General features: G+C 39.8%; 1 protein-coding gene across 1 annotated transcript in view; it reads left to right on the forward strand.

Annotated features, from left to right (window-relative positions):
• The window catches only part of LOC104287238 (dynein heavy chain 5, axonemal-like), a 176,473-nt gene that overhangs the window by 54,944 nt on the left and 98,850 nt on the right, over positions 1-22,679 (forward strand). The window contains exons 38-44 of the mRNA XM_009885913.1: positions 160-288; positions 684-899; positions 1,740-1,886; positions 3,509-3,681; positions 6,308-6,486; positions 15,932-16,119; positions 17,671-17,865. Of these exons, the coding sequence (XP_009884215.1) occupies positions 160-288; positions 684-899; positions 1,740-1,886; positions 3,509-3,681; positions 6,308-6,486; positions 15,932-16,119; positions 17,671-17,865 (1,227 nt within the window). The remainder of the gene's footprint in view (positions 1-159; positions 289-683; positions 900-1,739; positions 1,887-3,508; positions 3,682-6,307; positions 6,487-15,931; positions 16,120-17,670; positions 17,866-22,679) is intronic.

The raw sequence follows: 22,679 nt of genomic DNA on the forward strand, positions 1-22,679 counted from the left end.
AGTATGTGAGGACCACAGAGGATTTTGTTATTTAGTTGAGAGAATTTCTTTCACTTATGGAAAGATTTATAGAATCTTCTAATACAGGTTTTAAAGGAAAAGTAATAATGCCTTATCAGATCAGTTTATGGAGCTTTTTTTTTTCTGATTCTATTGTAGGCACATTTATTAAGTTTGTTTGACAATGTTAACCGAGTGGGATTTCATGAAAAAAACTACGACCAGATTTTATTGTTTGAATCTCAAGAAGGAGAACAGGTCAATATTATTGAACCAGTTTTAGCTCAGGTAATGGAAGCATATATTGCAGTTTTTCCTGACTTGATTTAAAGTAGATTTATGTTTCAGAGACCGACAGTATCGCACCGCGCTATTATTTGACTAGGTGAAGGAAAACCTTCCAATGTGAAGAGCAAGAGCAAAGGCCAGAAAGGACAGGACATTTGTGACATTCTGTAATGATTACTTTACCTGTTTGTTTAGCAGTACTGATGTGAAGTGCCAAATCTGTCACATATCTCTAGAAGGGCAGTGGTGCAGAAGAAGGAGAGGAGTCTTTTATAAAGAATAACAAAGAGGAAAATGGGAGTACGAAGAACTGGGAAAAAAGTCACGTAGGGCTTTTTCTCCTTGTGAATTATTCATAAGCTAATTATTTAAAAGTACTTTCTTGTTTGTTTCAGGGCAATGTGGAATTCTGGTTAGGTCAGCTGCTGAATGGGATTAGGAAAACAATCCACACCATCATTAGACAGGCATCAATGGCCATTAGCGATTCAGGATTTAAGCTGCATGACTTTCAGGCAATGTTTCCTGCACAAATAGGACTTCTGGGAATTCAAATGATCTGGACCAGAGATGCAGAGAATGCACTGAACAGTACCAAAACAGACAAAAAGGTAGTATTTAATGAATCTTTGGGGATTAATTAAAAGCATTGTTTGGAACAGTGCATATTGTGAAAAGTTAAAAGTAACGTGTAGGAAAAAGCACAAAATGCTAGTTAAGTAACCAGAATAACAAATAAAGTAGCAGGAAAACAGAATGAGAAAAAATGTGTTAGGAGGTCACACCTTCTCATCATCCCCCAGCATGTGCTTCAGAATTGTTCCTAATCCTGTGATTTTTCTCTGTTGTTCTGTCAGCGCAGTCATCTTGGAAGGGACAATTTCTCAGTCTGGGAGTATAGGGAATCTTGTCGTATTACTTTCCCAAAATCAGATTTGGAAAGAAATAAGAGCTCCCAAAATTTGGGGAAATAACTGTGCTTCATAGGCATTGGTCTACTGTAACAGAGTTATGTTAGATTCTTCAGTTGATGAGCTCTTTTTTTAGGGAAGGGAAAGAATAGAAGCCATTTGAGGAGTTGCTGGTTTAATCTCAGACACGTAGAGAAGATGCTGTTAACACCAAGGTGTTATTACTAACACTGAGTCTGTAAAGGAGGAAGGAGAGGATGTGAACTAAAGAGTTGCAAATTGCTATTAATCGAGAATACGCAGTGCGATTGGACTAAGAACTAGTAACACCATCCGACCATAAAAGTAAATGCAGGGGAATGATACCATGCTGTACTTGGATACTTAATGAAAACAAAGACTCTAGACTGTGAAGATCACTTAGTGCTACATTTTTCTGTATTGTACAAAGTTTAAAAAGGGCATAGACCTGTTTTTAGTCCACTCCAGTTCGCAAAGATCCTTTTGCATTAACTAATCTGTTCTTGCTATGTGGAAAAGGTAATGCACACAACAAATCAGAAGTTTTTGGAACTTTTAAATGATTTGATTGACATGACAACACACAACCTGACAAGAATGGAGCGCACAAAGTATGAAACCTTAATCACCATTCACGTGCACCAGAAGGATATCTTTGATGATTTGGTAAGTTTTTTAAAACCTTTAAGGGACTTTCTGTATGGAAGTTTTTGCACACATAAAAAAATTATAAAGAAATCTTACAATCTATTATCTTTGAGTAGCTCTGACGTTAGTGCTGAGATATAGCATATCAGATTTAGTTTGATTTCATATAGATATCATGCAGAGATAAGGGAGAATTATATATAGGTATGTTCATAGGTTCAGGCTTCAGTTTTTAAAATGGTTGTTGATACCCATCATGCACAAACTCACGGTGAGCAAGAGAGTTTAACTTTTAAAATTAAACTGTTCTCTCAAACTGAAAATTTAATACATTATTAGATTGAAATGTAAATGGAAAAAAAGTCGGTTTAGTATTGCTATCAATCATGTGATTTCTGTCCCAGCCTGTGTGTTGATTTAAGGTAATAGTTATTCAAAGGTTAAAGTGGTGAGGCTCCATATATTTGAAAAGGGTAGCAACAATAACTAGAACAGATATTTTAATTTTTTTTTATAATTGCATTGCATCAGGCTTCCTTTAGATAAGTATTTTGAATACATAAAACTATAATTATAAAAATGGAAGTAAAATAACTTTCAAAGAGCTTTCAAGATGCAAAGGTCAATAATTCAATACTGTGTTGTTTAATTTATACATATATGTTAGAAAGATAAAAATTAAGTGCATGTGTAAGGCAAGATAGAAAATCATAAAGGAAAATACTGTAAGCTAGAAATAAAACTGCCAGCTTCTAAGATAGGCATGGGGTTTTATCCTCAGCCTGTAATTTAAAATTTATTTTCATAATTAATTTCTTAATTGAACATTTAATTATCAATTAATTTATTGTCATATTATAATATTATAATAAAATTAAATCACAGAAAATTGGTTAAATTTAAAGGTTCTCTATGTGAAATAAAAAATCAGGGGCGCCTCCAAAACTGGGGAAAGGATTCTTAATTGACTCATGTAATATTATCCTTTTCCCTCAAAACATTCTGTTCCCTGCTAAACACATCTTTTTGTGATTGAGAGAAAGTAGAGGGAAGTGGCTGAGAATCCAGAACCTCCTCCTTACCTTATACTGTGTCTGTAAGGCTGATAACCAGGACTACATATTCTGTCAGAGGCCAGTGGTTTTGAGATGAAACATCAAAAATAATGAATCAAAATCTATTAATCTGCCAAAAATGTAAATATGTGTGTGGCAAGTTCATACTGAAAGATGTATCCCAGATAAACAAACACATAGACATGTGTACAATATATCCAAGCGTTGTCCATGATTTAGGATTTCTGTGAGTAATGGCACCAGATACCACACAGTGTAACCAGTATTGTTACTTAGTTTTTTATGAAGTTTTCCATCACTGTTCTTCAATATCTCTGTAAGACACAATTCATAATCTCTGTGCACAGTTCAGAGGAAAATCAAAGTGGTCAAAAGGTTCAGAGCATGTTATAGACAGGTTTGAAACAATAATTCTGGATGTCTTGAGTCCTGACAGATTCTGTACTTGTTCTTCCAGCTCTTGAATTTATGCATAGTATACTTTTTTTTTCCTGTGTGGAATTTAAGATTAATTTGTTATACTGTTTCATTTCTGTATTTAATGATTTTTCTTTTCCATTGTAGGTCCGTATGAACATTAAATCTCCATCTGACTTTGAATGGCAAAAACAGTCTCGATTCTATTTTCTTGAAGACTTGGATAAATGCATTATCCAAATCACTGATGTAGAGTTCACCTACTGCAATGAATACTTAGGGTGTACAGACAGGCTTGTTATAACTCCCTTAACTGACAGGTAGTTATAAAAAGAATGCAGTGCATAACACTGGAGCTAAGACTTAATTGCTTTGACTTAATTCCTTTAACTTGCACGAGTCTGAATTCTTACTTTGTTTGCACTGTAATGCTGCAATATCGCTGGTGAACAGCAGAGGCCAGTGCTTATATATTCAGCTAGTGAAAGCAGGCGTCCCTAGGAGGGGTCTTCTGTTTGAGTGCTTGCTTGAGCTGTATGTGCTGTGGTAGGCATTGAAGAACTTGCTTGTGCTCAAGATAAATATAGCAGAGTGGCATACGCTTCATCAGCCTAAACAGAGTGGATCTAAAAACCAAAATATCGCAGCTTTCAATAAGATAGTAGTTGCATGAGAATATGGGATTATGGCAAGTGATTCATTTGAAGTCACCCTAGGGGAAGAAGCAGTAATGCAGGACATAGCATGGAATAACTAGTGCCAATATGGTTTTAAGCAAGGCCTGTGGAGAATTACAGGACTACAAACACAGAAAAAGCTCTGAGGGCAAAACATAAGGAGAACTTTTTATTGCTGGAGTGTTAGTTATACAGCACAGTACAAACTCCATTAGGTGCATATTTTCCTAAAGTACTTGGTAGTGCTTCAGAGAGGCAAGAGGCAGATGTATTTGCTATGCCAGAGCTTGTTCTTTTAAGTGTGGATAGGAATGTCAAAATACTGTGGAAATTCATTCATTTGCTGTGTGAAGAATGATTGCAGGCCGTTGAATTAATGTTGGAATTGTCTTTGCACTCTCTGTGCAATTAGATTTTATTTACTAGTGAAATTTCAGACTTTTGCCAATTTCTGAACCAAAATTATGCCCAGCGAGATATTTAAGAGAGCCAAAACCCTATGCTTGGATACCTGGCTTTTAATATGTAACACACATCTACCAAATTCTCTGTGATGTACCCTACTATTCCTATGCTAGATAGAGATCTGTTTGCAGCAGTAAACATACGGTTGAGTAGTGGGTATGGCAGCACTACCATGCAGACAATATTTTTGCCCACTGGGAGAGACAGTATCAAGAAAATGTTATTCAAAATTTGTTCACAGAATTAAAATGCAACCTAATTGGTTAGGGATTGATTCAAAGCACTATGTCATGTAAGATTGAAGAAAGCAAGTCTTTTGAATGCGTTTAAACTATAATAATGACGACAAAAAGGAACACAGTTATCTGTCTCTGGGCGAACCTAGAAGAGCCAAACAGAGCTGCAGAGATTGGTGGCTATCCACTGTCATATATTGAAAGAGTATTTAAAGCAGAGATGTTTTCTAGTGTTGGCATGGGAAACTTGTGTACCTAAGCAGTGTTGCATAAGAACAGATTTTATTCCCCTCATAGGCTTTTTCCATTTTAATATTTTCAATATTGCTATATGGACTTGTATGAGCTTCTGACAATTTTCAGGTAACGATAGCTTCGCTTTCTATTAATCAACTTGGAGTCAAGTGCTGTTTGGCTAACGATTTTGTGTTCAGAAAGATTTGCAAAGCACATGATAAATACAGACTGGTGGTAGTACATTACAGTAAGATAATGGGACCAAAATTGAATGCTCCTGAACATCATGTCAGTCACAGACCATGTCATGGCAGATACAAAAAATGAAATGCAAGTTCTCGTACTTGTACTATGTATACAGTTTGTCCTTACTTCATTTTCAGTAGCAGAATTGTTACGAATGGTATTCTTTGTGTTAAATGAATGTGTGTTAACTAATTACTGAGTAACAAGGTGATAAAGCATTATTACTGCTATTATGTTAGAATATGTACTGTATTATTTTATAGGAAGTGATACTAGCTGGTATCATTTGGTTTTTTTCAGTGCCCATTTTCTCTGCCCAGATTTATCATAAAGCTATTGAGTTTCACAGTGTTAAAATGGAATTTTGGACCATTGTAGGTTAGAACAAAAATCTTCCTACACCCTTCAGTAGTCTCCACAGCATCTGGGGAGTCTGAGACTTAAACCTGAGGATGTCAACCCAGGATGGAGGCTGAAGCAGAAGGTGGTCCTAGGATTCATGAATCCCTCCTTTCCCCATTGCCCATTACAATCTTCCCTCTTGTCCTGGAACTCAAAGACCTCATGTGACTGGTAGTGCTTCTCTGGTTTGGCATGCTGGTAGGGAAATAGCAAGAACAGGAGCTGCTTGCATCCTCTGTGCCTTCCTATTGCCAGATCAGAGAGCCCATCTCGTGTGCTCTGGGGAGAGAGTAGGAGGATGGGAAAAAAGGCAGAAACCGAGTGGGTCTGGGTCTTGCAGAATGAAGCTAAGTAATTGAGGGAGGTCGTATGATTAGTGTGAGAAAATCACAATACTACAGTATTTTGGTATTCAGCATTTAGAATTGCCCTGTGCATTTCCTGGGCTGTTGCAGTTATCGCTATGCTGGATGCATGCTTTTCTGCAGGAGGGGCAAAGGTGGTACCTGGTAACTCAGTTCCACAGTGTCCAAAGGGGGTTAGGGAGGACTTGCCACATAGAAGCAGACCCGTTTCTGACCCTTGACCCAGCTCTGTATAATACAACTGCTGTGGTTACGTTAACGGACTTCAAGTAATTAGCAGTCGGAAAAGATTACTAGAACTCCTTGTTCTGTCTCTAGGTGTTACATCACTTTGGCGCAGGCCCTGGGCATGAGTATGGGTGGTGCACCAGCAGGACCTGCAGGGACAGGGAAAACGGAGACAACTAAAGACATGGGCAAATGCCTGGGAAAGTATGTTGTTGTTTTCAATTGTTCAGACCAAATGGACTACAGAGGACTTGGCCGTATCTATAAAGGTAAGAAATAATCTTGTATTTTGATTTTAGAGTGACAAGGTTTTGTCTCTTTACTAGTGAGTTAGCAATGATTAGTAGGGTACTTTCTTCTCCATTACCTCTTACTTCCAAATGCTCATCAACTTTTCCTGATACTTGATGATTTCTCCTCGGTTTTTCCTTTTTTCTTCTTGCATGCTTTCCAGTCTTTTTTTTTTTTTAAAAAAAAATTCTTGGAGGGTGTTTCCTATCTATGTCTTCTTTTCCTTTTCCCTTTTAATCATTTCTACTGATTTTCTTTGTGCTTCTATCCCACCCATCCTAAGGGGGTGGATATTTAGCCGTCCCTTGCCTTTTTTGTATCAAACAAGACAAACACGAAGCTCAGTGATGTTGTGCAAGGCAGGGAAACATACAAAGTGGTGCAGTGTCTTATTTTGAACTCTAGATTTTTTTTTGAAACCAGGAAAATGAGATAGTGGTCAGGCTCTGATAACTTTTCATGATAAGCAGAGCTTTGAAGTCAGTTTTGCAAACAGTGATCAGGTCATCCAGTATCTGTGAATTCCATTATATCTGTTTTCTAGTATACAACCACTATTGGTTATATGGAGTGGCAGACCACAGAATGCCACCATTTTCTGTGAGTGGTGGGCTCTTAAATCTAACACAAGGTATCATAAACATAATTTTCACTGTTTTGATATCTCCTGAAGGTTAAAATATAACTTGGAGATAATGTCTAGTTTTAATTAAGAAGCCAGCAAAGCTGGCCAAGATTTTAATAGAAGTAACTTTTGTATTTGTCTTCTTATTTAAGAGTATCCAATTAAGGTTTGTAATGGAGATAGAAAGCCTGAAAGTTATGCTAGGTTTGGATTAAAGTGATTTTGTATTTAATTGTGAAAAGATTTTCCGTATTTCTCTCTTATGTGTTCTGTGGTCTTACTGGGTTGGTTTGTGGCTGAGTTGGATCAAGAAGACCAATAGTATGTATTTGGGAAGAACCAGGTTAAGAGCAGTGGACTTCACTCGACTACTGTTCTTCCTCCTAATCCTTTTCTACTTTTACAGATATTATTAGGCCTCTTCTTTAATGGTCATATAAAAAAGATGGAAATAGGAAGAAGTAGAGCAGAAAAAGAAGGGAAAAAATGATTTAACCAGTTTGACAAGTTTTTCTAATCATGACTGAGAAGTGTTGTAGCTCTCTGTGCATTCTGCTGTATGTCCCGCTTCTCACTAATCGAACACATTATCTCTAGCTAATCTAGCACATTAGTAAGAACATGAAAATAGAAAAGAAAGAAACATTTCCATTCTTGCTTTCTTTGCCTCAGCCAGCCTCCGTCCCCTGTTCCTCTGAGCCATGAGTGAAGAGGTACCGCTGAGCTTTGAAAAGACACTGGTGTCTCTTAGCTTCTCTGTCTCTCTCTCTCGCCCGGCCCTGACCCCCACCCTGAGGCACCGTCATGTCTGTGGCCTTCCCTCCCATTGGGGATTTCCCTAGTTGGAGCTGCAGTAAGGGGCCAGCCTGGACCAAGCAGGATAGCTGGAGAAAACAATTGAGGAGACACTGCTACAAAAAGAGAGGATAAAGTACTCCTTGCTAGAGCAGGCCCTATCATTTCCATGCCAGGAATCTGAGGTAGCGCAGTAAATATGGAAGCAGCAGACGGTAGATCTAGTGATCATCGCTAGCTCTTGTATTTAATCCCCAGTCCTGAACTGGTCCTGTGAAGAGCCCACTCTTCTAGCTAGAAGTTCTGCTATTGCCACAAGAATGGAAAGTTTGATCACAATCTTCTTTTAAAGTAATAGGCAGTTTTTTAGCTAGTGGTCTTTTTAGGTGAATGCAGGCATTCACTGCCTTGGAGAAGGCTGAAACTGGCTCAATGCTCCTATAGGCAGTGAGAGCAGAAGACAGGTTTCATAGTATCCCATTAAGTGACGGTGGGATGTGGGTTAAACTTTCATAGAAGCTGATGACTTCTGTACTGAATATATTGCATTACTGTAGTCCTCGCCTGAGGTAAATACTGTGATTATAACCAAGGCTAGATTCTTCGCATAACAAAAGAGAAGATAGTTACCTAGTGACGAGGAGCTATGGAAAGCTGCTCATTTATATAATACCAAACAAACAGATAAACATTTCTAAGCTAGAAACTGAACTACCTGTGCATACGAATTCAGTCAAGGTCACAAATTTCTCAAAGCACCTCTTGTAACCCCAGCTTATAGTTGCATGTCTGTTATCGTGCATACAGACTTTTAGTGTCCCAAATTTATTTTACTCATTGGTAATAAACAGAAGAGAGCTGAGACCAGCGTGCTGTCTGACTAAGCATGAATATGCTCATAACTCCAAGCACAGTCATCTACTGGGTCTCCTTTGGACCTGCAGTCATCAGTCTCAGAGGGGAGATGTCAGCCTTTGTGTCTCCTTGGAGTAGGTTTGTCTGATCTCAGCAAGCTGTTGTCTTTTCACTCTTTGCTCCTTCTGTGAGAATGTTTGTATCTCTTATGTTACCAACTTTTTTTTTTTTTTGACTCCTTTGTGATTTCACTTCTTTGTATTAAACCGTTTGTGACTTGTGTCAATTCGAGTATCTAGCCTCTATCCTTGCTTTGGTTTTGCCTTCTTATCCTGAGCGCTTTGGTAACTTACCCACTTTCATTTCAGATTGAGGCAATAGTGATAACTGAGCTTGTTACACCTTCTCTTAGTGAAACTGGGCACCATTTCTGTGTCTGAGCTGAGTTTTAGGGCTCAGCTTTCTTTGTCGTTTTTTTTTTTTTTCTGTAAGCTGACTGTTTTCCACGTAGTGTTGTCATCATATGCAACAAAAGCTAAGTAATACTATGTAATGCGTCCTTGTTATCTGGATGCCTCATTTAATGGCATGCTGGTGTTAATGAGAGTTAGAAAAGATGCTTCTAGAAGTCAACAGATTGCTGCTTTGGTGACCATGATGCCTGTGACTGCTTACCTCAGTCAATTTGCTAGTAGGATGGTGGCTTACTTCTCAGAGAATTTGCCTGGGAATTAGATAATAGATCGAGCTGAATAAGATGATTTTTTTCAGCATTCATCAGACTGTTGTGTGTCTGGGAGGAAAAGTAATATTCTGTTCTTACATAAATCATTGATGCTTTCATTTGTGAAGGGCACCAGTTGCTTTGGACTTATTTTCACAACTTGGAAAGGCCTGGTTTGGAATCACAATTTTAATGTTGAAACATCTTTAAGATATCTGCTATTTCTTGAAGAGTGGAGAAGTTGGGGAAGGAAATGAGCTATTTTTAGTTTAATAGGAGGAGCAAAGTGAGTTTAGAGAAAGATTCTTCAATGCATATGAGCTCTTTAATGGAAAAGAAGGATAGTTCTTCACAGCTGTAGAAGTGTTTTCATGCAGACTGATAAGAAAATTGTCATGAAACATACTACATATTTTAGTGTACACATCGAGAAATTCTTTAGAATTCCACGTCTGTGATAGGCTTTGTACTCCATCACCAGTGTTTCCTCTTCCAAACTTTTCACTTCATCTGGTGCTGTGGGTCAAGTTATCAGATATTAGCAGATTTAGCAGTGAGGAGAAAAAGGGGGTGTGGAGGTGGTGTTGTCATGTCTGCAGCCATGTTTCTAGATTTTTTTGTGTAAGGACAATGTTTGTTCTTCAGAATAAAGAAATAGAAAAATATACTATACTATAAACAACAAAACAATAGATTGTATACTATAAAATTATAATTTACAGTTCTCCTGGTTGGCTCAGAGCTGAGCCAAGTAGGTTCAGGTATCACTGGTCGTCTGAATTGGACCAGAGGTAACCCATAAAAGTACCAGGGAAGCAAGTGAGATAGTGAATTTTCAAGTTTTCTATTATATCAAATACAGTGTTAAAATTGCCCAGGAGTAGCAAACCAGGCGTACTTCATCACTGTTACTGCAAAGTGTTAGTGAATACCCTTTAGGAGACCTTTTGTCTGTGGTTGTCTGTAGATAAGTATAAAAGCTGGGTTTACTTTGGTTCTGTTTTCTATAGTTACAGTCAAACAGCTCTAGTGTTACCTGAGGTACCTTTTCGTGATTTGATATTTAATGCAATGTTTAGTGCAAGGTTTGATATTTACCTTAATTCAGTAAGTGAATAAACGAGTATGAAGCTCTGTAAATTCTTTCGGGACCAATGAGTACCTTTTAGCTTACTGCTTCTGGGCTGCACTGTGGCTAGACAAGAGTTCTGTTTTAGTGAAATTTGCTTTGAATTATGGCACTATAGTTCTACCCCTCTGTAAAATCTTAAGAGACGTGTCATGTTAATGCAAAAGAGAGTTTATAGCTGATTTGTCATGATTAATTACTGCACTGTCACACTATTTTTAGCCAGACCTTACAATGCAGAACAGCACATAGGGTATTATCACCTGGCCTGTCGGATCACCATACTTTCTTTGTGTGTGGGGCCCTAGTACCTGCACTCGGGACTGTGGCCACAATGTAGTGTTCAAGGGTCAGGCCACCCAGCTGTTTATAGATCATAGGATCACTGACATGGAAAGGGACATGGCACTGCATTGCAGAGGTGCATTCTGAAGTCTTTCTGAGGTGGGAGTAGCTATGCTGTGTGATTCTTACATCATGTGAGAACCAGGTTTGTAGGATATCTGTACTGATTGGGGGTGTGTGTGTGTCACATTTCTTAGACACAGTTAAAGATCTCTTTAGTCCTGTCCATTATTTTCTGCTTTACGTTCTGTGTGGGGACAGAAAGTAATGCACAGTATGACAGAGCACAATAAAATTACATTGTCTCTAAGCTGTTACGCAGCTGACAGTTTGCTTGCTGTGTCTTTGCTTATGTGTGTGTATTTTCATTCCTTTTGCTTTTTAAACACCACCAGGTGTTTTTTCAAGAACAGAATTTATTCAAAGCTGTGGGGTATTGGCCTTGCCTGAGAGTCAGGTTTCCTAACTCCATGCAGCAGGTGGCATTATAGAACAAGTGATTTTTTTTTTGCCTTTCCCAAGGAAAAATTGTTTGGTTAGAACCTCATCTCACCATTTTATATAGAAAGTAATTTCAAACCCCTTTAATATACAGATAGTAAGTGTAAAAGGCCATAGTATATGGCCTCAATGAGTTTTTTGACTCAGTCTTCACTGGCATGGGCTCTAGCCACACTGCCTATGTTCCAGAAGGCAAAGGCAGGGACTGGGAGAAGGAGGAACACCCCACTGTAGGAGAAGACCAGGTTCGAGACCATCTGAGGAACCTGAAGGTGTGCAAGTCCATGGTACCTGATGAGATTCATGCACGGGTCCTGAGGGAATTGACAGATGAAGTTGTCAAGCCACTATCCATCATATTTGAGAAGTTGTGGCAGTCTGGTGAAGTTCCCACTGACTGGAAAGTGGGAAACGTAACCCCCCCTTTTTAAACAGGGAAAAAGGGAAGAGCTACAGACTGGTCAGTCTCACCTTTGTTCCCAGCAAGATCATGGAGCAGATCGTCCTGGAAACCATGCTAAGGCACATGGAAAATAAGGAGGTGACTGGTGACTGCCAACAAATCGTGCCTGAAAAATTTGGTGGCCTTCTACAACAGCGTTACAGTATCGGTGAATAAGGGAAGAGCGACTGATGTCATTTACCTGGACTTGTGCAAGGCATTTGACACTGTCCCACACTACATCCTTGTCTCTAAAATGGAGAGGAATGGATTTGATTGATGGGTGGATAAGGAATTGGCTGGATGGCCACACTCAAAGAGTTGCGGTCAACGGCTCCATATCCAAGTGGTGAGCAGTGGCAAGTGGCATTTCTCAGGGGTCCGTAGTGGGACCAGTGCTGTTTAACATTTTTGTCAGCAACATATGGACAGTGGGATCGAGTGCTCCCTCAACAAGTTTGCCAATGACACCAAACTGTGTGGTGTGGTCGGCGCGCTGGAGGGAAGGGATACCATCCAGAGGGACCTTGAAAGGCTTGAGAGGTGAGCCCGTGCAAACCTCATGAAATTCAATGAGGCCAAGTGCAAGGTCCAGCACGTGGGTTGGAGCAAGCCCAAGCGCAAATACAAGCTGGGCAGAGAATGGATTGAGAGCAGCCCTGAAGAGAAGGACTTGGGGATGTTTGTTGCTGAGAAACTCAACATGACCTGGCAATGTGTGCTCACAGCCCAGAACGCCAACCGTATTCTGGGCTGCATCAAAAGAAGCGGGTCGGGGAGGTGATTCTGCCCCTCTACTCCGCTCTGGTGAGACCCCACCTGGAATACTGTGTCCAGCTCTGGGGCTGCCAACATAAGAAGGACATGGACGTGTTGGAGCTAGACTAGAGCAGGGCCACGAAGATGATCAGAGGGCTGGAGCACCTCTGCTATGAAGACAGGCTGAGAGAGTTGGGGTTGTTCAACCTGCAGAAGAGAAGGCACCGTGGAGATGTTATTGCAGCCTTCCAGTACTTAAAAGGGGCACACAGGAAAGGTGGGGAGGGACTCTTTATTATGGAGTGTAGCGATAGGACAAGGGGTAATGGTTTTAAACTGGAAGAGGGTAGATTTAGATTAGATATTAGGAAGAAATTCTTTACTGTGAATGTGATGAGACACTGGAACAGGTTGCCCACGGAAGTTGTGGATGCCCCATCCCTGGAAGTGTTCAAGGCCAGGTTGGATGGGGCTTTGAGCAACCTGGTCTAGTGGGAGGTGTCCCTGCCCATGGCAGGGGGGTTGGAACTAGATGATCTTCAAGGTCCCTTCCAACCCAAACCATTCTATGATTCTATGAACAAAGTCTCTTTGTTAAAGAATACCCAACTATAGGGCTTTTCCTTGTTGCTTCCCAAAGAGAAGATATTGATGTGTAATACACAAAGTAGAAAAAAACTTTTTTTTTTTTTATTTTTAGAATGGATCCTATTAGTCATATAACACATGTAACAAAAAGGGACAAATACATCTGAAAAATCTCTGCAAGAATTTTTCATCAGGGAGTGGCAAGAATGGGGCAGCTCCATGAGGGAAGACAAGCCAGGAGCCAAGGTTGTCCACAGGCAGGGGCAGGGACTTCACTCACCAGGGCACAGTCCCACAGTGCCTGAGCAGGGCAGGTTGGTGACAGCTTGTTCCATCAACTGTCCAGTGACCATCAGACAAGGTGAAATAACAAACTGGGTCCAGGGACTATCTAGGAAGTTCAGTCAGAAACAGTAGGAGGCAGGGCTGGAGATAAGACTATGGGTAGTTCTGGGGTCCTCCAGGAAGTTAAGTCAGCAAGTCAGGATAACAGGGGATGGGACTGTCTCCAGCCCTACATACAGCAGAGCTCAGGCAAAGACTGAAGACTCAGACCTGCCTGAGCTGAAATGGAACTCCTGGACTGGAGGACAGGGAATATGGGTAGAAGCTGCAGGTAAGGCTGGTCAGGGCAATTAAGGCCTGTTGGTGCGTCCAGGGCCCTGATATCCCTCATACAAAAGGGAGAACATAAGTTAAAGGACTTGCTGCCACACCAGTGAAGTCAAGGAACAGTCCTCATTTCTTTTTAAAGACAATAGGATTGAATCTTCCATGTTTTAAATTTGGTACCTATCTATAGAATTACTTTACTCTTTGCTTCATTATGGCATTGTGGTATTTAAATATATTCCATTTGCTTTTAAATTTTGTAATTAAGTCCATGTGACATTTCATTCTCTTCAAATTCTTTTCTTTTAGAGCATGTTTTTCCTTGTCACAGAAATTAGTTATAAGCAGTTTAGGAAAAAGATTACTCTACATATGAAATTGAACTGAATTTTATGGGAGATCTGCAGTATTGCCCTGGCTGAGTCAAATTTTAAGGAGACAATTTTGGCTGTAATACCACTGTTTTTGATCTGATGTGACTCCACTAATTTTGTTTAAGAGTTCTTCCAAAATTACGTGGGTAAAAAAGACCAATCAATACAAAAATATTAAAAGAAGTGGTTAGTGGGCATGAAAAAAGATAAAAAAATGAATGTAAGAATTATTTTCATATTTTTTTTCTATTTTTGCAATCTGCAAGCACTGACAAGTATTGATTTGGCTATGATAGCTGATTACAGTAGAAGATGGGACAGAGTAGAAGAGGGGCAGAGAAGAAACATAAAAGAGGCCTCAAGGGGATCTGGAACAAGATGAGAGTTCCTAGAGAATGTCTTAAAGAGCAAGAGACTCTCAGACAAGGAACAGCAGAAGAAAGGGAAGAAGGATAATATGAGCAGAACAGGCCAGAGCAAAGACAGGGTAGAGAAAACAAAACAAAAAAAGTGTATTAATAATATTATTATTGATTTTTGAGTACTTTCTCTTCCATTAGCCTAACCGTCTTAAGGAATTAACATTGCACATAAACCACCCCTTGATTTATTTTACCAGTGCTATAGGCATTGCCATATAAAGTATGGGGATTCGGGGGAGCTCTGGGCGTAGTTGTTCAACATTGCAAACACATAAATGCCTTTTCTTGGATGTGTGCTTTATTTCTGCATTTAGCACTACCTTCAAATGGCTTAAGCCAAACAGCTCCAGCAGTCCAGTGGAATGAATTAAAACTCTGCACATTTGTTTGTAGCACCAGTTAAAGTACTGATCCAGGTCCTTGCTGGACCCAGACAATAGGAAATACTAGTCCAGAGTGGGCTTTGGGAAGGGAGGAGGTGTCATCCACGGAGTTCCTGTGTAGACTTACTAGCCTTTGTCTCTTGTGAAGTGGACATGGAATAGCAGAGGATTATGTAGCTGTCCCACTGCTGCTCTGGAAAGCTGCCACTGGAGACTCTTACCATTTCAATTCTGCTAACATGATACAGAAGAAGGAGTACTTGGCTCTCCCAAAAGGCCTTCATTTCATGATGTTTATGGATACTAATGTCTGTCTAGAACTCCATGGCCTGTTCCAGAGAACAGTTGTAAGTGTGACATCAAATTCCTTTCTCCTGAACCGCCTAATGTCATTCTCCAACAATTTTTGACCTATGAATTAATTTTTATAAAACGTTACAATACTTCTGTCACAAATGTAGTGATTTCTGCATTTGATTCTGTGCTTTTCATTTAAGTAGGTGTCTCTCAAGCTCGTCTTTGACAATTTCACCCCCTGCATAAATGCGCTTCCATGCTATATGCATGTTTATGCTACTAGGTGCTATATACAGTGTTATTGAACAGTTTCTGCCTCATGGTTTCCATAAGGGTGTAGGATTCTTTATAAAGAAGTTTGTACATCTTTCTTCTAAGGGGTAAGTCTTTTTCTGGGAGTCCTTAATGCACAGCCCAATTTATTTTGAGTTTTTCCTCATTTCACTCTATGTTCATGCTCTCTGTTCTTCTCATGTTACATGAAGTTGTATACAACATGCTATATTTTATATATAAATTATTCTTGTTTGATCTTATATTTTAACAAAATATTTTTCCTTTTGCTTTTTTAGGTTTAGCCCAGTCAGGTTCATGGGGTTGCTTTGATGAATTTAACCGCATTGAACTTCCAGTTTTATCAGTAGCTGCTCAGCAGATATATATCGTACTTCAGTGTAAGAAAAATAAGAAACCTCAGTTCATTTTCACTGATGGTGATGTTGTTGACATGGACAGAGAATTTGGAATATTTCTGACTATGGTACGTTTGCGAATAAGTGTAAAGGGCATAATTGTGAAAAATCTTTCCTATTTCATTTCCCATTGAAATTTCCCTGTTGAAATAATTGTAACTGTCTGTTAGAAAATAGTGAATAGAAGAGTGTGGCCAGCAGGTCGAGGGAGATTATCCTCCCCCTCTAACTCTGCCCTGGTGAGGCCGCATCTGGAGTATTGTGTCCAGTTTTGGGCTCCCCAGTTCAAGAAGGACAGAGAACTGCTGGAGAGGGTCCAACAAAGGGCTACAAAGATGATTAGGGGACTGAAGCATCTTTTTTATGAGGAAAGGTTGAGGGACTTGGCTCTTTTTAGTTGGGAGAAGAGAAGACTGAGGGGGAATCCTATCAATGCTTATAAATACTTAAAGGGAGCGTGCCAGGGGGATGGAAACAGTCTTTTTTTTAGTGGTGCCCAGTGATAGGACAAGAGGTAATGGGCACAAACTTGAACATAGGAAGTTCCATCTAAACATGAGGAGGGACTTCTTTACTTTGAGCGTGTTGGAGCACTAGAACAGGCTGCCCAGGGAGGTTGTGGAGTTTCCCACTCTGGAGACATTCAAAACCCACCTGGACGCCATCCTGTGCAACCTGTTGTAGGTGACCCTGCTCTGGCAGGGGGGTTGGACTAGATGATCTCCAGAGGTCCCTTCCAACCCTGACCATTCCATGATTCTGTGAATACAATCTGAGCAATAATTTGGTCAAATAATAATGGTGATATTTTCTCTTGCCCATATGTTTAACTGGAACTTAGGACTTGAGGTATGCAATTAGCATTAACTACGTATTTCAAGGGCTTCTTTAGTTGAATATTTGACAGATTGAGACTAAACCTGACCCTCTTATATTTTTAGTCAAAGTCTGTCAAAATAAACCCGAAGTAATTGACCACTGCAAGGACTACTGTAGTTGGTCTGGTCAGTATTTCACCACCTGTGAAGAACTTTTGACTGCAATCATTCTATATGACAACATGAAGGAAACCACCCACACTCTGGTTCACTGGCCTCCTGAAGATTTATCTTTGGTGCCTGTGGACTGCTTCTAGCAGTGTAGGAGGCAAAGAAGCAGAAAAGCATAAGAATACCTTAAAAGCCTCTTTGTATCTCCCCCTCCTTAGCTGTAGGCTACATACCCATAACTCAAAATGGAAGCATTTGCCTTTATTTTAAGGTTTCCTACCTTTGAAAAGGTGTTAATGTTATCACTTTAATTTGAAAAAGAGGACAGATTAGTGGCATGCAAAGGCTGGTGGGAAGGCAGTTCAGAAACAGCTGGAAGAGTTTAAGAAGTTGTCACTGCATAATGATGTGGGCTTCTTGAGCTTCTCCAAATAACATGTGTGATACCACATACTTCATGAAGTGCAGTATTTAGGTAACTGTGTAGTGATGTGTAATTGGAACATGCTTGAGTTACCCTTTGTAGTCTGGCACGTGCTCCTGTGTTTGCTAAATAATTATCAGAAGAGATAAACCTTCCTATCCTGCTTTCATTATATAATATTTTATTTTATATTTTGCATTTTTCAGAACCCCGGCTATGCAGGACGACAGGAACTTCCAGAAAATCTAAAGATTCAGTTTCGCATAGTTGCTATGATGGTGCCTGACCGTAGCATTATTATGCGAGTCAAGCTGGCAAGTGCTGGTTTCCGAGACAACCAAGTCCTTAGTCGAAAATTCTATACACTCTACAAACTCTGTGAAGAGCAGTTATCTAAACAGGTAAAATAAATATTTGTCGAACTGTAAGCTGTCACTAGAAGGGAATGTAGAGAATATACTTTCATAGAATACGTAATTATTTGACACTCATGAACCTATTAATTTTTTAGGGGTTTCGGTTTCAAGCTCTAGAAACAGAGTCTGAAATCATCACATTGTATTTATTTTTCAAACTAATTAGTATAGTAAAGGAAGTTTTATTTTTTATTTTTAAACAAAGTGCAGTTATTGGAGAAGCTATGAGGAATGGTGTATATTGCTCTGCTGAACTTTGTAGAGGACACATTTGTGAGTCTCCTCACTTATGAAGTGAAGGCTAGATCTATTGCAAAGGCAGTGTAAGAATTATAAATAACTGAAGAGTGCCTAGAAGGCACTGTCTTGCTGAGTGCTACCAGAAAAGTGCTATTCTGTTTGTATGGGGAGAAATAAAGGATAAAGCTGCTTTTACAAACAGAACTAGTCGTTACCTTTTGAATGCCCTGTGCTGGCTGTCCACTAGAGGGTCTCAAAGAGAAATCATGTGAATGGTAGGTAAGTTGCAGCTCAAATGCCTGCTTTGGTTGTTTCCTAATGAACCTGAGCATATTGACTACATTCTCCATTATATTATTTCAGTTCTATACCACATATTTATTAGTGACTGTTGAATTCCATGGAAAAATCATGGACAACACAAGAATAAGATAATGGTCCATCATATTGCCCTCATTATTTCAGAGTTAAAACAAAAAACTACAGGTTTGGATCTTCTCTTCCTATCTCCGTACCTCTGTAATTTCACTCACAATATACATAACCAAAAAGGATTCAAATTTTAATTTCTCTTAGGTATATTTTTCTGGGAGAGTTTTAGTCATCAGCTTTATGTTGTAGGCTGGCTTCTGAAGGGTCATATTTGCTACCGGCTTCCCTCTAATATAGCCCAGAGTGTCTCCATTAGCCTTCAAATTGGTTTTTAGGCAATATGAATCATCCTATGTTGATCTAACATCACTAGTGTTAGTCCATTTGTTGCTGTCCAACCTACTCTTTCAGTTCTGTCATCTGCCTGTGTTTTGTAGTTACCAGGCTTATAGGCTGCATTTTTCAGAAGATCATTTTCCAAGAGCTCTGTCAAGTGGAATTTGTGGACATTGTTTAGGAAAATTTGTGTATGCACAGTTTCAGCAGTTAGCAACATAGCTTGTCTCTAGAGTATTGAATATGGATCTCTCTTTTTTTCCTCGGGCTTGGCCTCAGTGAGATTAAATTTTCTCATTGCCTCAGTTTGTGTGGTGATTTTTGTCCTGGCAGATTCTTTCCTTCCCTGTGGAAGAGACCTTTAAGCAGGCATCAGAAATTCAGTCATCTACCCCTGCAAAAGTGCTTTGCTTTTTTTGTGTTGTCATGGGTGTTGGAACTGTTTCACTCCTGGACAGAGTACTTAAGAATAACACACACAACCAAACAAAACTTAACTATGTACAAAACTTCTTTTAGCTATTTTAACAGCGTATGATGTTTTGTACATGACCATTGCTGCATCTGTGCAAAGAATTTCTATGTGTAGTTTAGTCATTTCTGCAGCAGAAGCTCCCCTGAAGTCTCTGAGACAGCAAGATTCTCCACTCAGCATGTTAATTAACATATTGAAACATGAGTAGTGCTTATCAGTTGGTCAAGGGATCATAGGAACTGCCTAGAGGACTCTCTGGAACTGGCTGAAGTTCTCATATGGAGAACTCCTGTACCAATTAGTCAAATGCTTTGTTGTGAAGGCCTGTAGCTCAATCACCTTGTGTCAGGTCAGTCCTTTGTCTCATCTATGCTGATGCTAGCAAGGAAGTTCCTTGCTATTAATTGATGGAAATTAATGACCAAGTGCTCTGGGTGTGCACACAGACACAGCCCTCGCACCCAGCTACATCACAATTACATATTTGAATTTTATGCTTATATCTCACTTATAACTTAAATTCCATAGTTCTTACTATAGAAGCCACGATGTCTGTGGGGAACAGTCTTTCATGGGTATTTGTAATTTCTTCAGGACCCTCTAACATTTCTCCAGTATCCATCAGACAAGCCCGTTATGCTGATCTTTGTTCCTAGTGGTTTACATCGTGGATCGTGATTCTATACTCTGTAATATGAGCCAGGAAACATAGTTTTCTGCAAACCCATGGTAGTATGCTAGTTTGTCCTGCCTGTGACTATTAGCAGCCCTCTGGACAGTCCTGCTCTTGTATAAAACCATTATATACAATTATAAAATCAGAGAACTGAGTTTGGAAGGGACCTCTGGAGGTCAACAAGTACTATACCATAGAGCAGGTGGCTCAACACCGTGTGTAGATGAGCTTTGAGTATCTCCAAGGATGGAGACTGCACAGCCTCTCTGGTCAAGCTGTTGAAGTGCCTGACCACCCTGTCTAGTCACCATTTTGTCTGTGAGGATGTTATTGGAGACAGTGTTGAAATCAGAGGAATGCCTCTGCCCTGCTGTGTTGCCCTTTCAGCAGATATTGGCGGGTGTCAAGACCCCAGTGAGGACCAGGGCCTGCAAAGATGAGGCTAATTCCAGTTGTTGAAAGAAAGTTTCATCAGCTTCTTCCTCATCAGGATGTTTGCAGCAGACATCTGCCACAATGTTGATCAGCCCTCTAGTCCTAACCCAAATGCTCTCAACTGTCTCATCAGCTATCCTAAGGTAAAGTGTTCCCACGTTCTTTCACTTTAAAGAGCAACTCCCCTTCCGGCCCTCCTGGCTTGTGCTTCCTAAAGAACCTGCACCCATCCATTGCAGCACTCCAGTCTTATAAGCTATCTCACCACTTTTCTGTCATCCCAGGTAGACTGTAGCCCTGTGACTGCACACAGAGTTCTATCTTTTCCTGTTTTGTTCCCATGCTGCGTGCAATAGTGAACAGGCACTTCAGTTGGTACCTACTTGCGCTGGTTACCCAAGAAGAATGTGAGAGCTTCTGCCATGATGCTGTCCGCTTGACCCTTCATCATCTGCATGCATACACTTGAGATGGGCCACTTTCCACACTGTTTTGTCATTCTTGAAGTCTCTCTTGTCCACCTCTTTTGCTTTTCAGTTGGGTCCACCACTACCACACTTGAATGTGTGTTATCTCCCTCCCCCATCATTCATAGTTGTAGCAGTAACGGGATATTTTGAAAGACTTGCTAATGTTCCTCGTGAAGTTTGTTGTAGGTTGGGAAATACATCTGATGTGATATGTGATTATATGTAGAGAGAGATCTGTTGAGTTCATCTGATTAGCTATGGGAGTCTCATGAACTGGAGAGTACAATGGGACACAAACTGATTCTGTCTAGCCAGAAAACTGGAACTGTAAAGTACAGACAGGCTTTCTTAAAGGCATATCTGCATGTCCCAGTGGAACTTATTTATTTAAATTTTTAATGGTAAATTTTAAATTCAAAGTAAGTACTGCTGGGTATCTGGGCAGTTGACTGGAAAGAACAGGGTCGCATAAAGAATCAATGCAATAGGAAATGGCAGAACATTGCCTGTTTTCAGCAAATGCAATATACATCAACAGAAGAAAATAACAACAAAGAAGCATTCACCGACTGAACTTACCTCCCACAAAATCTAAAAGGAATTTGCCAGAAGGAGTACATGAAGTCCTCCAGACATTTTACACACACAAATGCAGACTCTGTAGGAAGAAGAACTCTGACTCACAAATAGCCAAAGGCGCCCTGAGTGACTATCGTCTCCTTTAGTAAAGAAAAACATACAAAAGTAAAATAGTCCTTAGCAAATGTAGGAAGCCCAAGGTGTCCACAGGCCGGTGAAACGGTTATTCTGACAGAGCCTCCAAAGCTGAATTATTTGCTTTTCTTGTAGAACTTCTAGCCAAAATTCCCTACTACATTCCACAGAGCCTCGCTGAGATTAGGGAAAACCATAGAAACTGAAAAGAAAAACCTAACAAATCTTGAAAGCAAATGAGGCCATAATCCCTTTTTGAGGAGCATCTGTTTAAGATGCTTTCATATGGAGAAAACCACTGATACCCCTTTTTTCTTTTCCCCACAACAACAAACTATGCTTCTAGTGTTGAGATCTTTATTTGCAGACTTTTAATACTTCCTTACAAGAGCGTCAGCTATACCACTGCAGTCCATTTTGCCCAAGTGCAATCTTTTGCCTGCTGTTAAAAGATGTAGCAAAGAAATAGTTCTTAATCTGTATTTGCCAGTAAATTCTAGCTGTTCTGTACCATTCCTGAAAGGCAAAGCTGTTAACATAGCAGACTGATTAAGGAAAATAAATGATGGTCGCTTTGAACCACCCATCATGCAGGTCGGTTAGAATGCACCAGAAAACCTGTCTTTAAAAGTAATTTTAGTTTATTTTAAATTTTCTAACAGGTATGACAGTATTTCTTCAAATTTAACGAAGTTGTCACTTCTATAGAATCATAGACTCATCTAAGTTGGAAGGGAGCTCCAGAGGTCACCTTGTCCAAGTTCTAGCTCAACACAGGTCAATTTAGAGCAGGTTGCTAAGGCACTTGTTGGGTTTTGAATATCTCTGAGGATGGAGATATTCAGTCTCACTGGGCACCTTTTCTATGTTTGACCACTCTCATTGTGAAGAATCTTTTCCTTATGCAAACCATTGCAATATTCCCTGTTGCAAATTTTGACCATTGTCTCTTTTCCTCTCACTTGGTCATCCATTGCTGGGCTCATTCCAGTATGTCAATGATAGTCATATAGCATGGAGAAAAAGAAATATATCAGCCCTTGTCATGCATGATTCTGGATATTTCACTAGGACGTATAAT

The sequence above is a fragment of the Charadrius vociferus genome, unplaced genomic scaffold, assembly GCF_000708025.1.
Source record: "Charadrius vociferus isolate BGI_N301 unplaced genomic scaffold, ASM70802v2 scaffold195, whole genome shotgun sequence".
In the NCBI taxonomy this organism is placed as follows: domain Eukaryota; kingdom Metazoa; phylum Chordata; class Aves; order Charadriiformes; family Charadriidae; genus Charadrius; species Charadrius vociferus.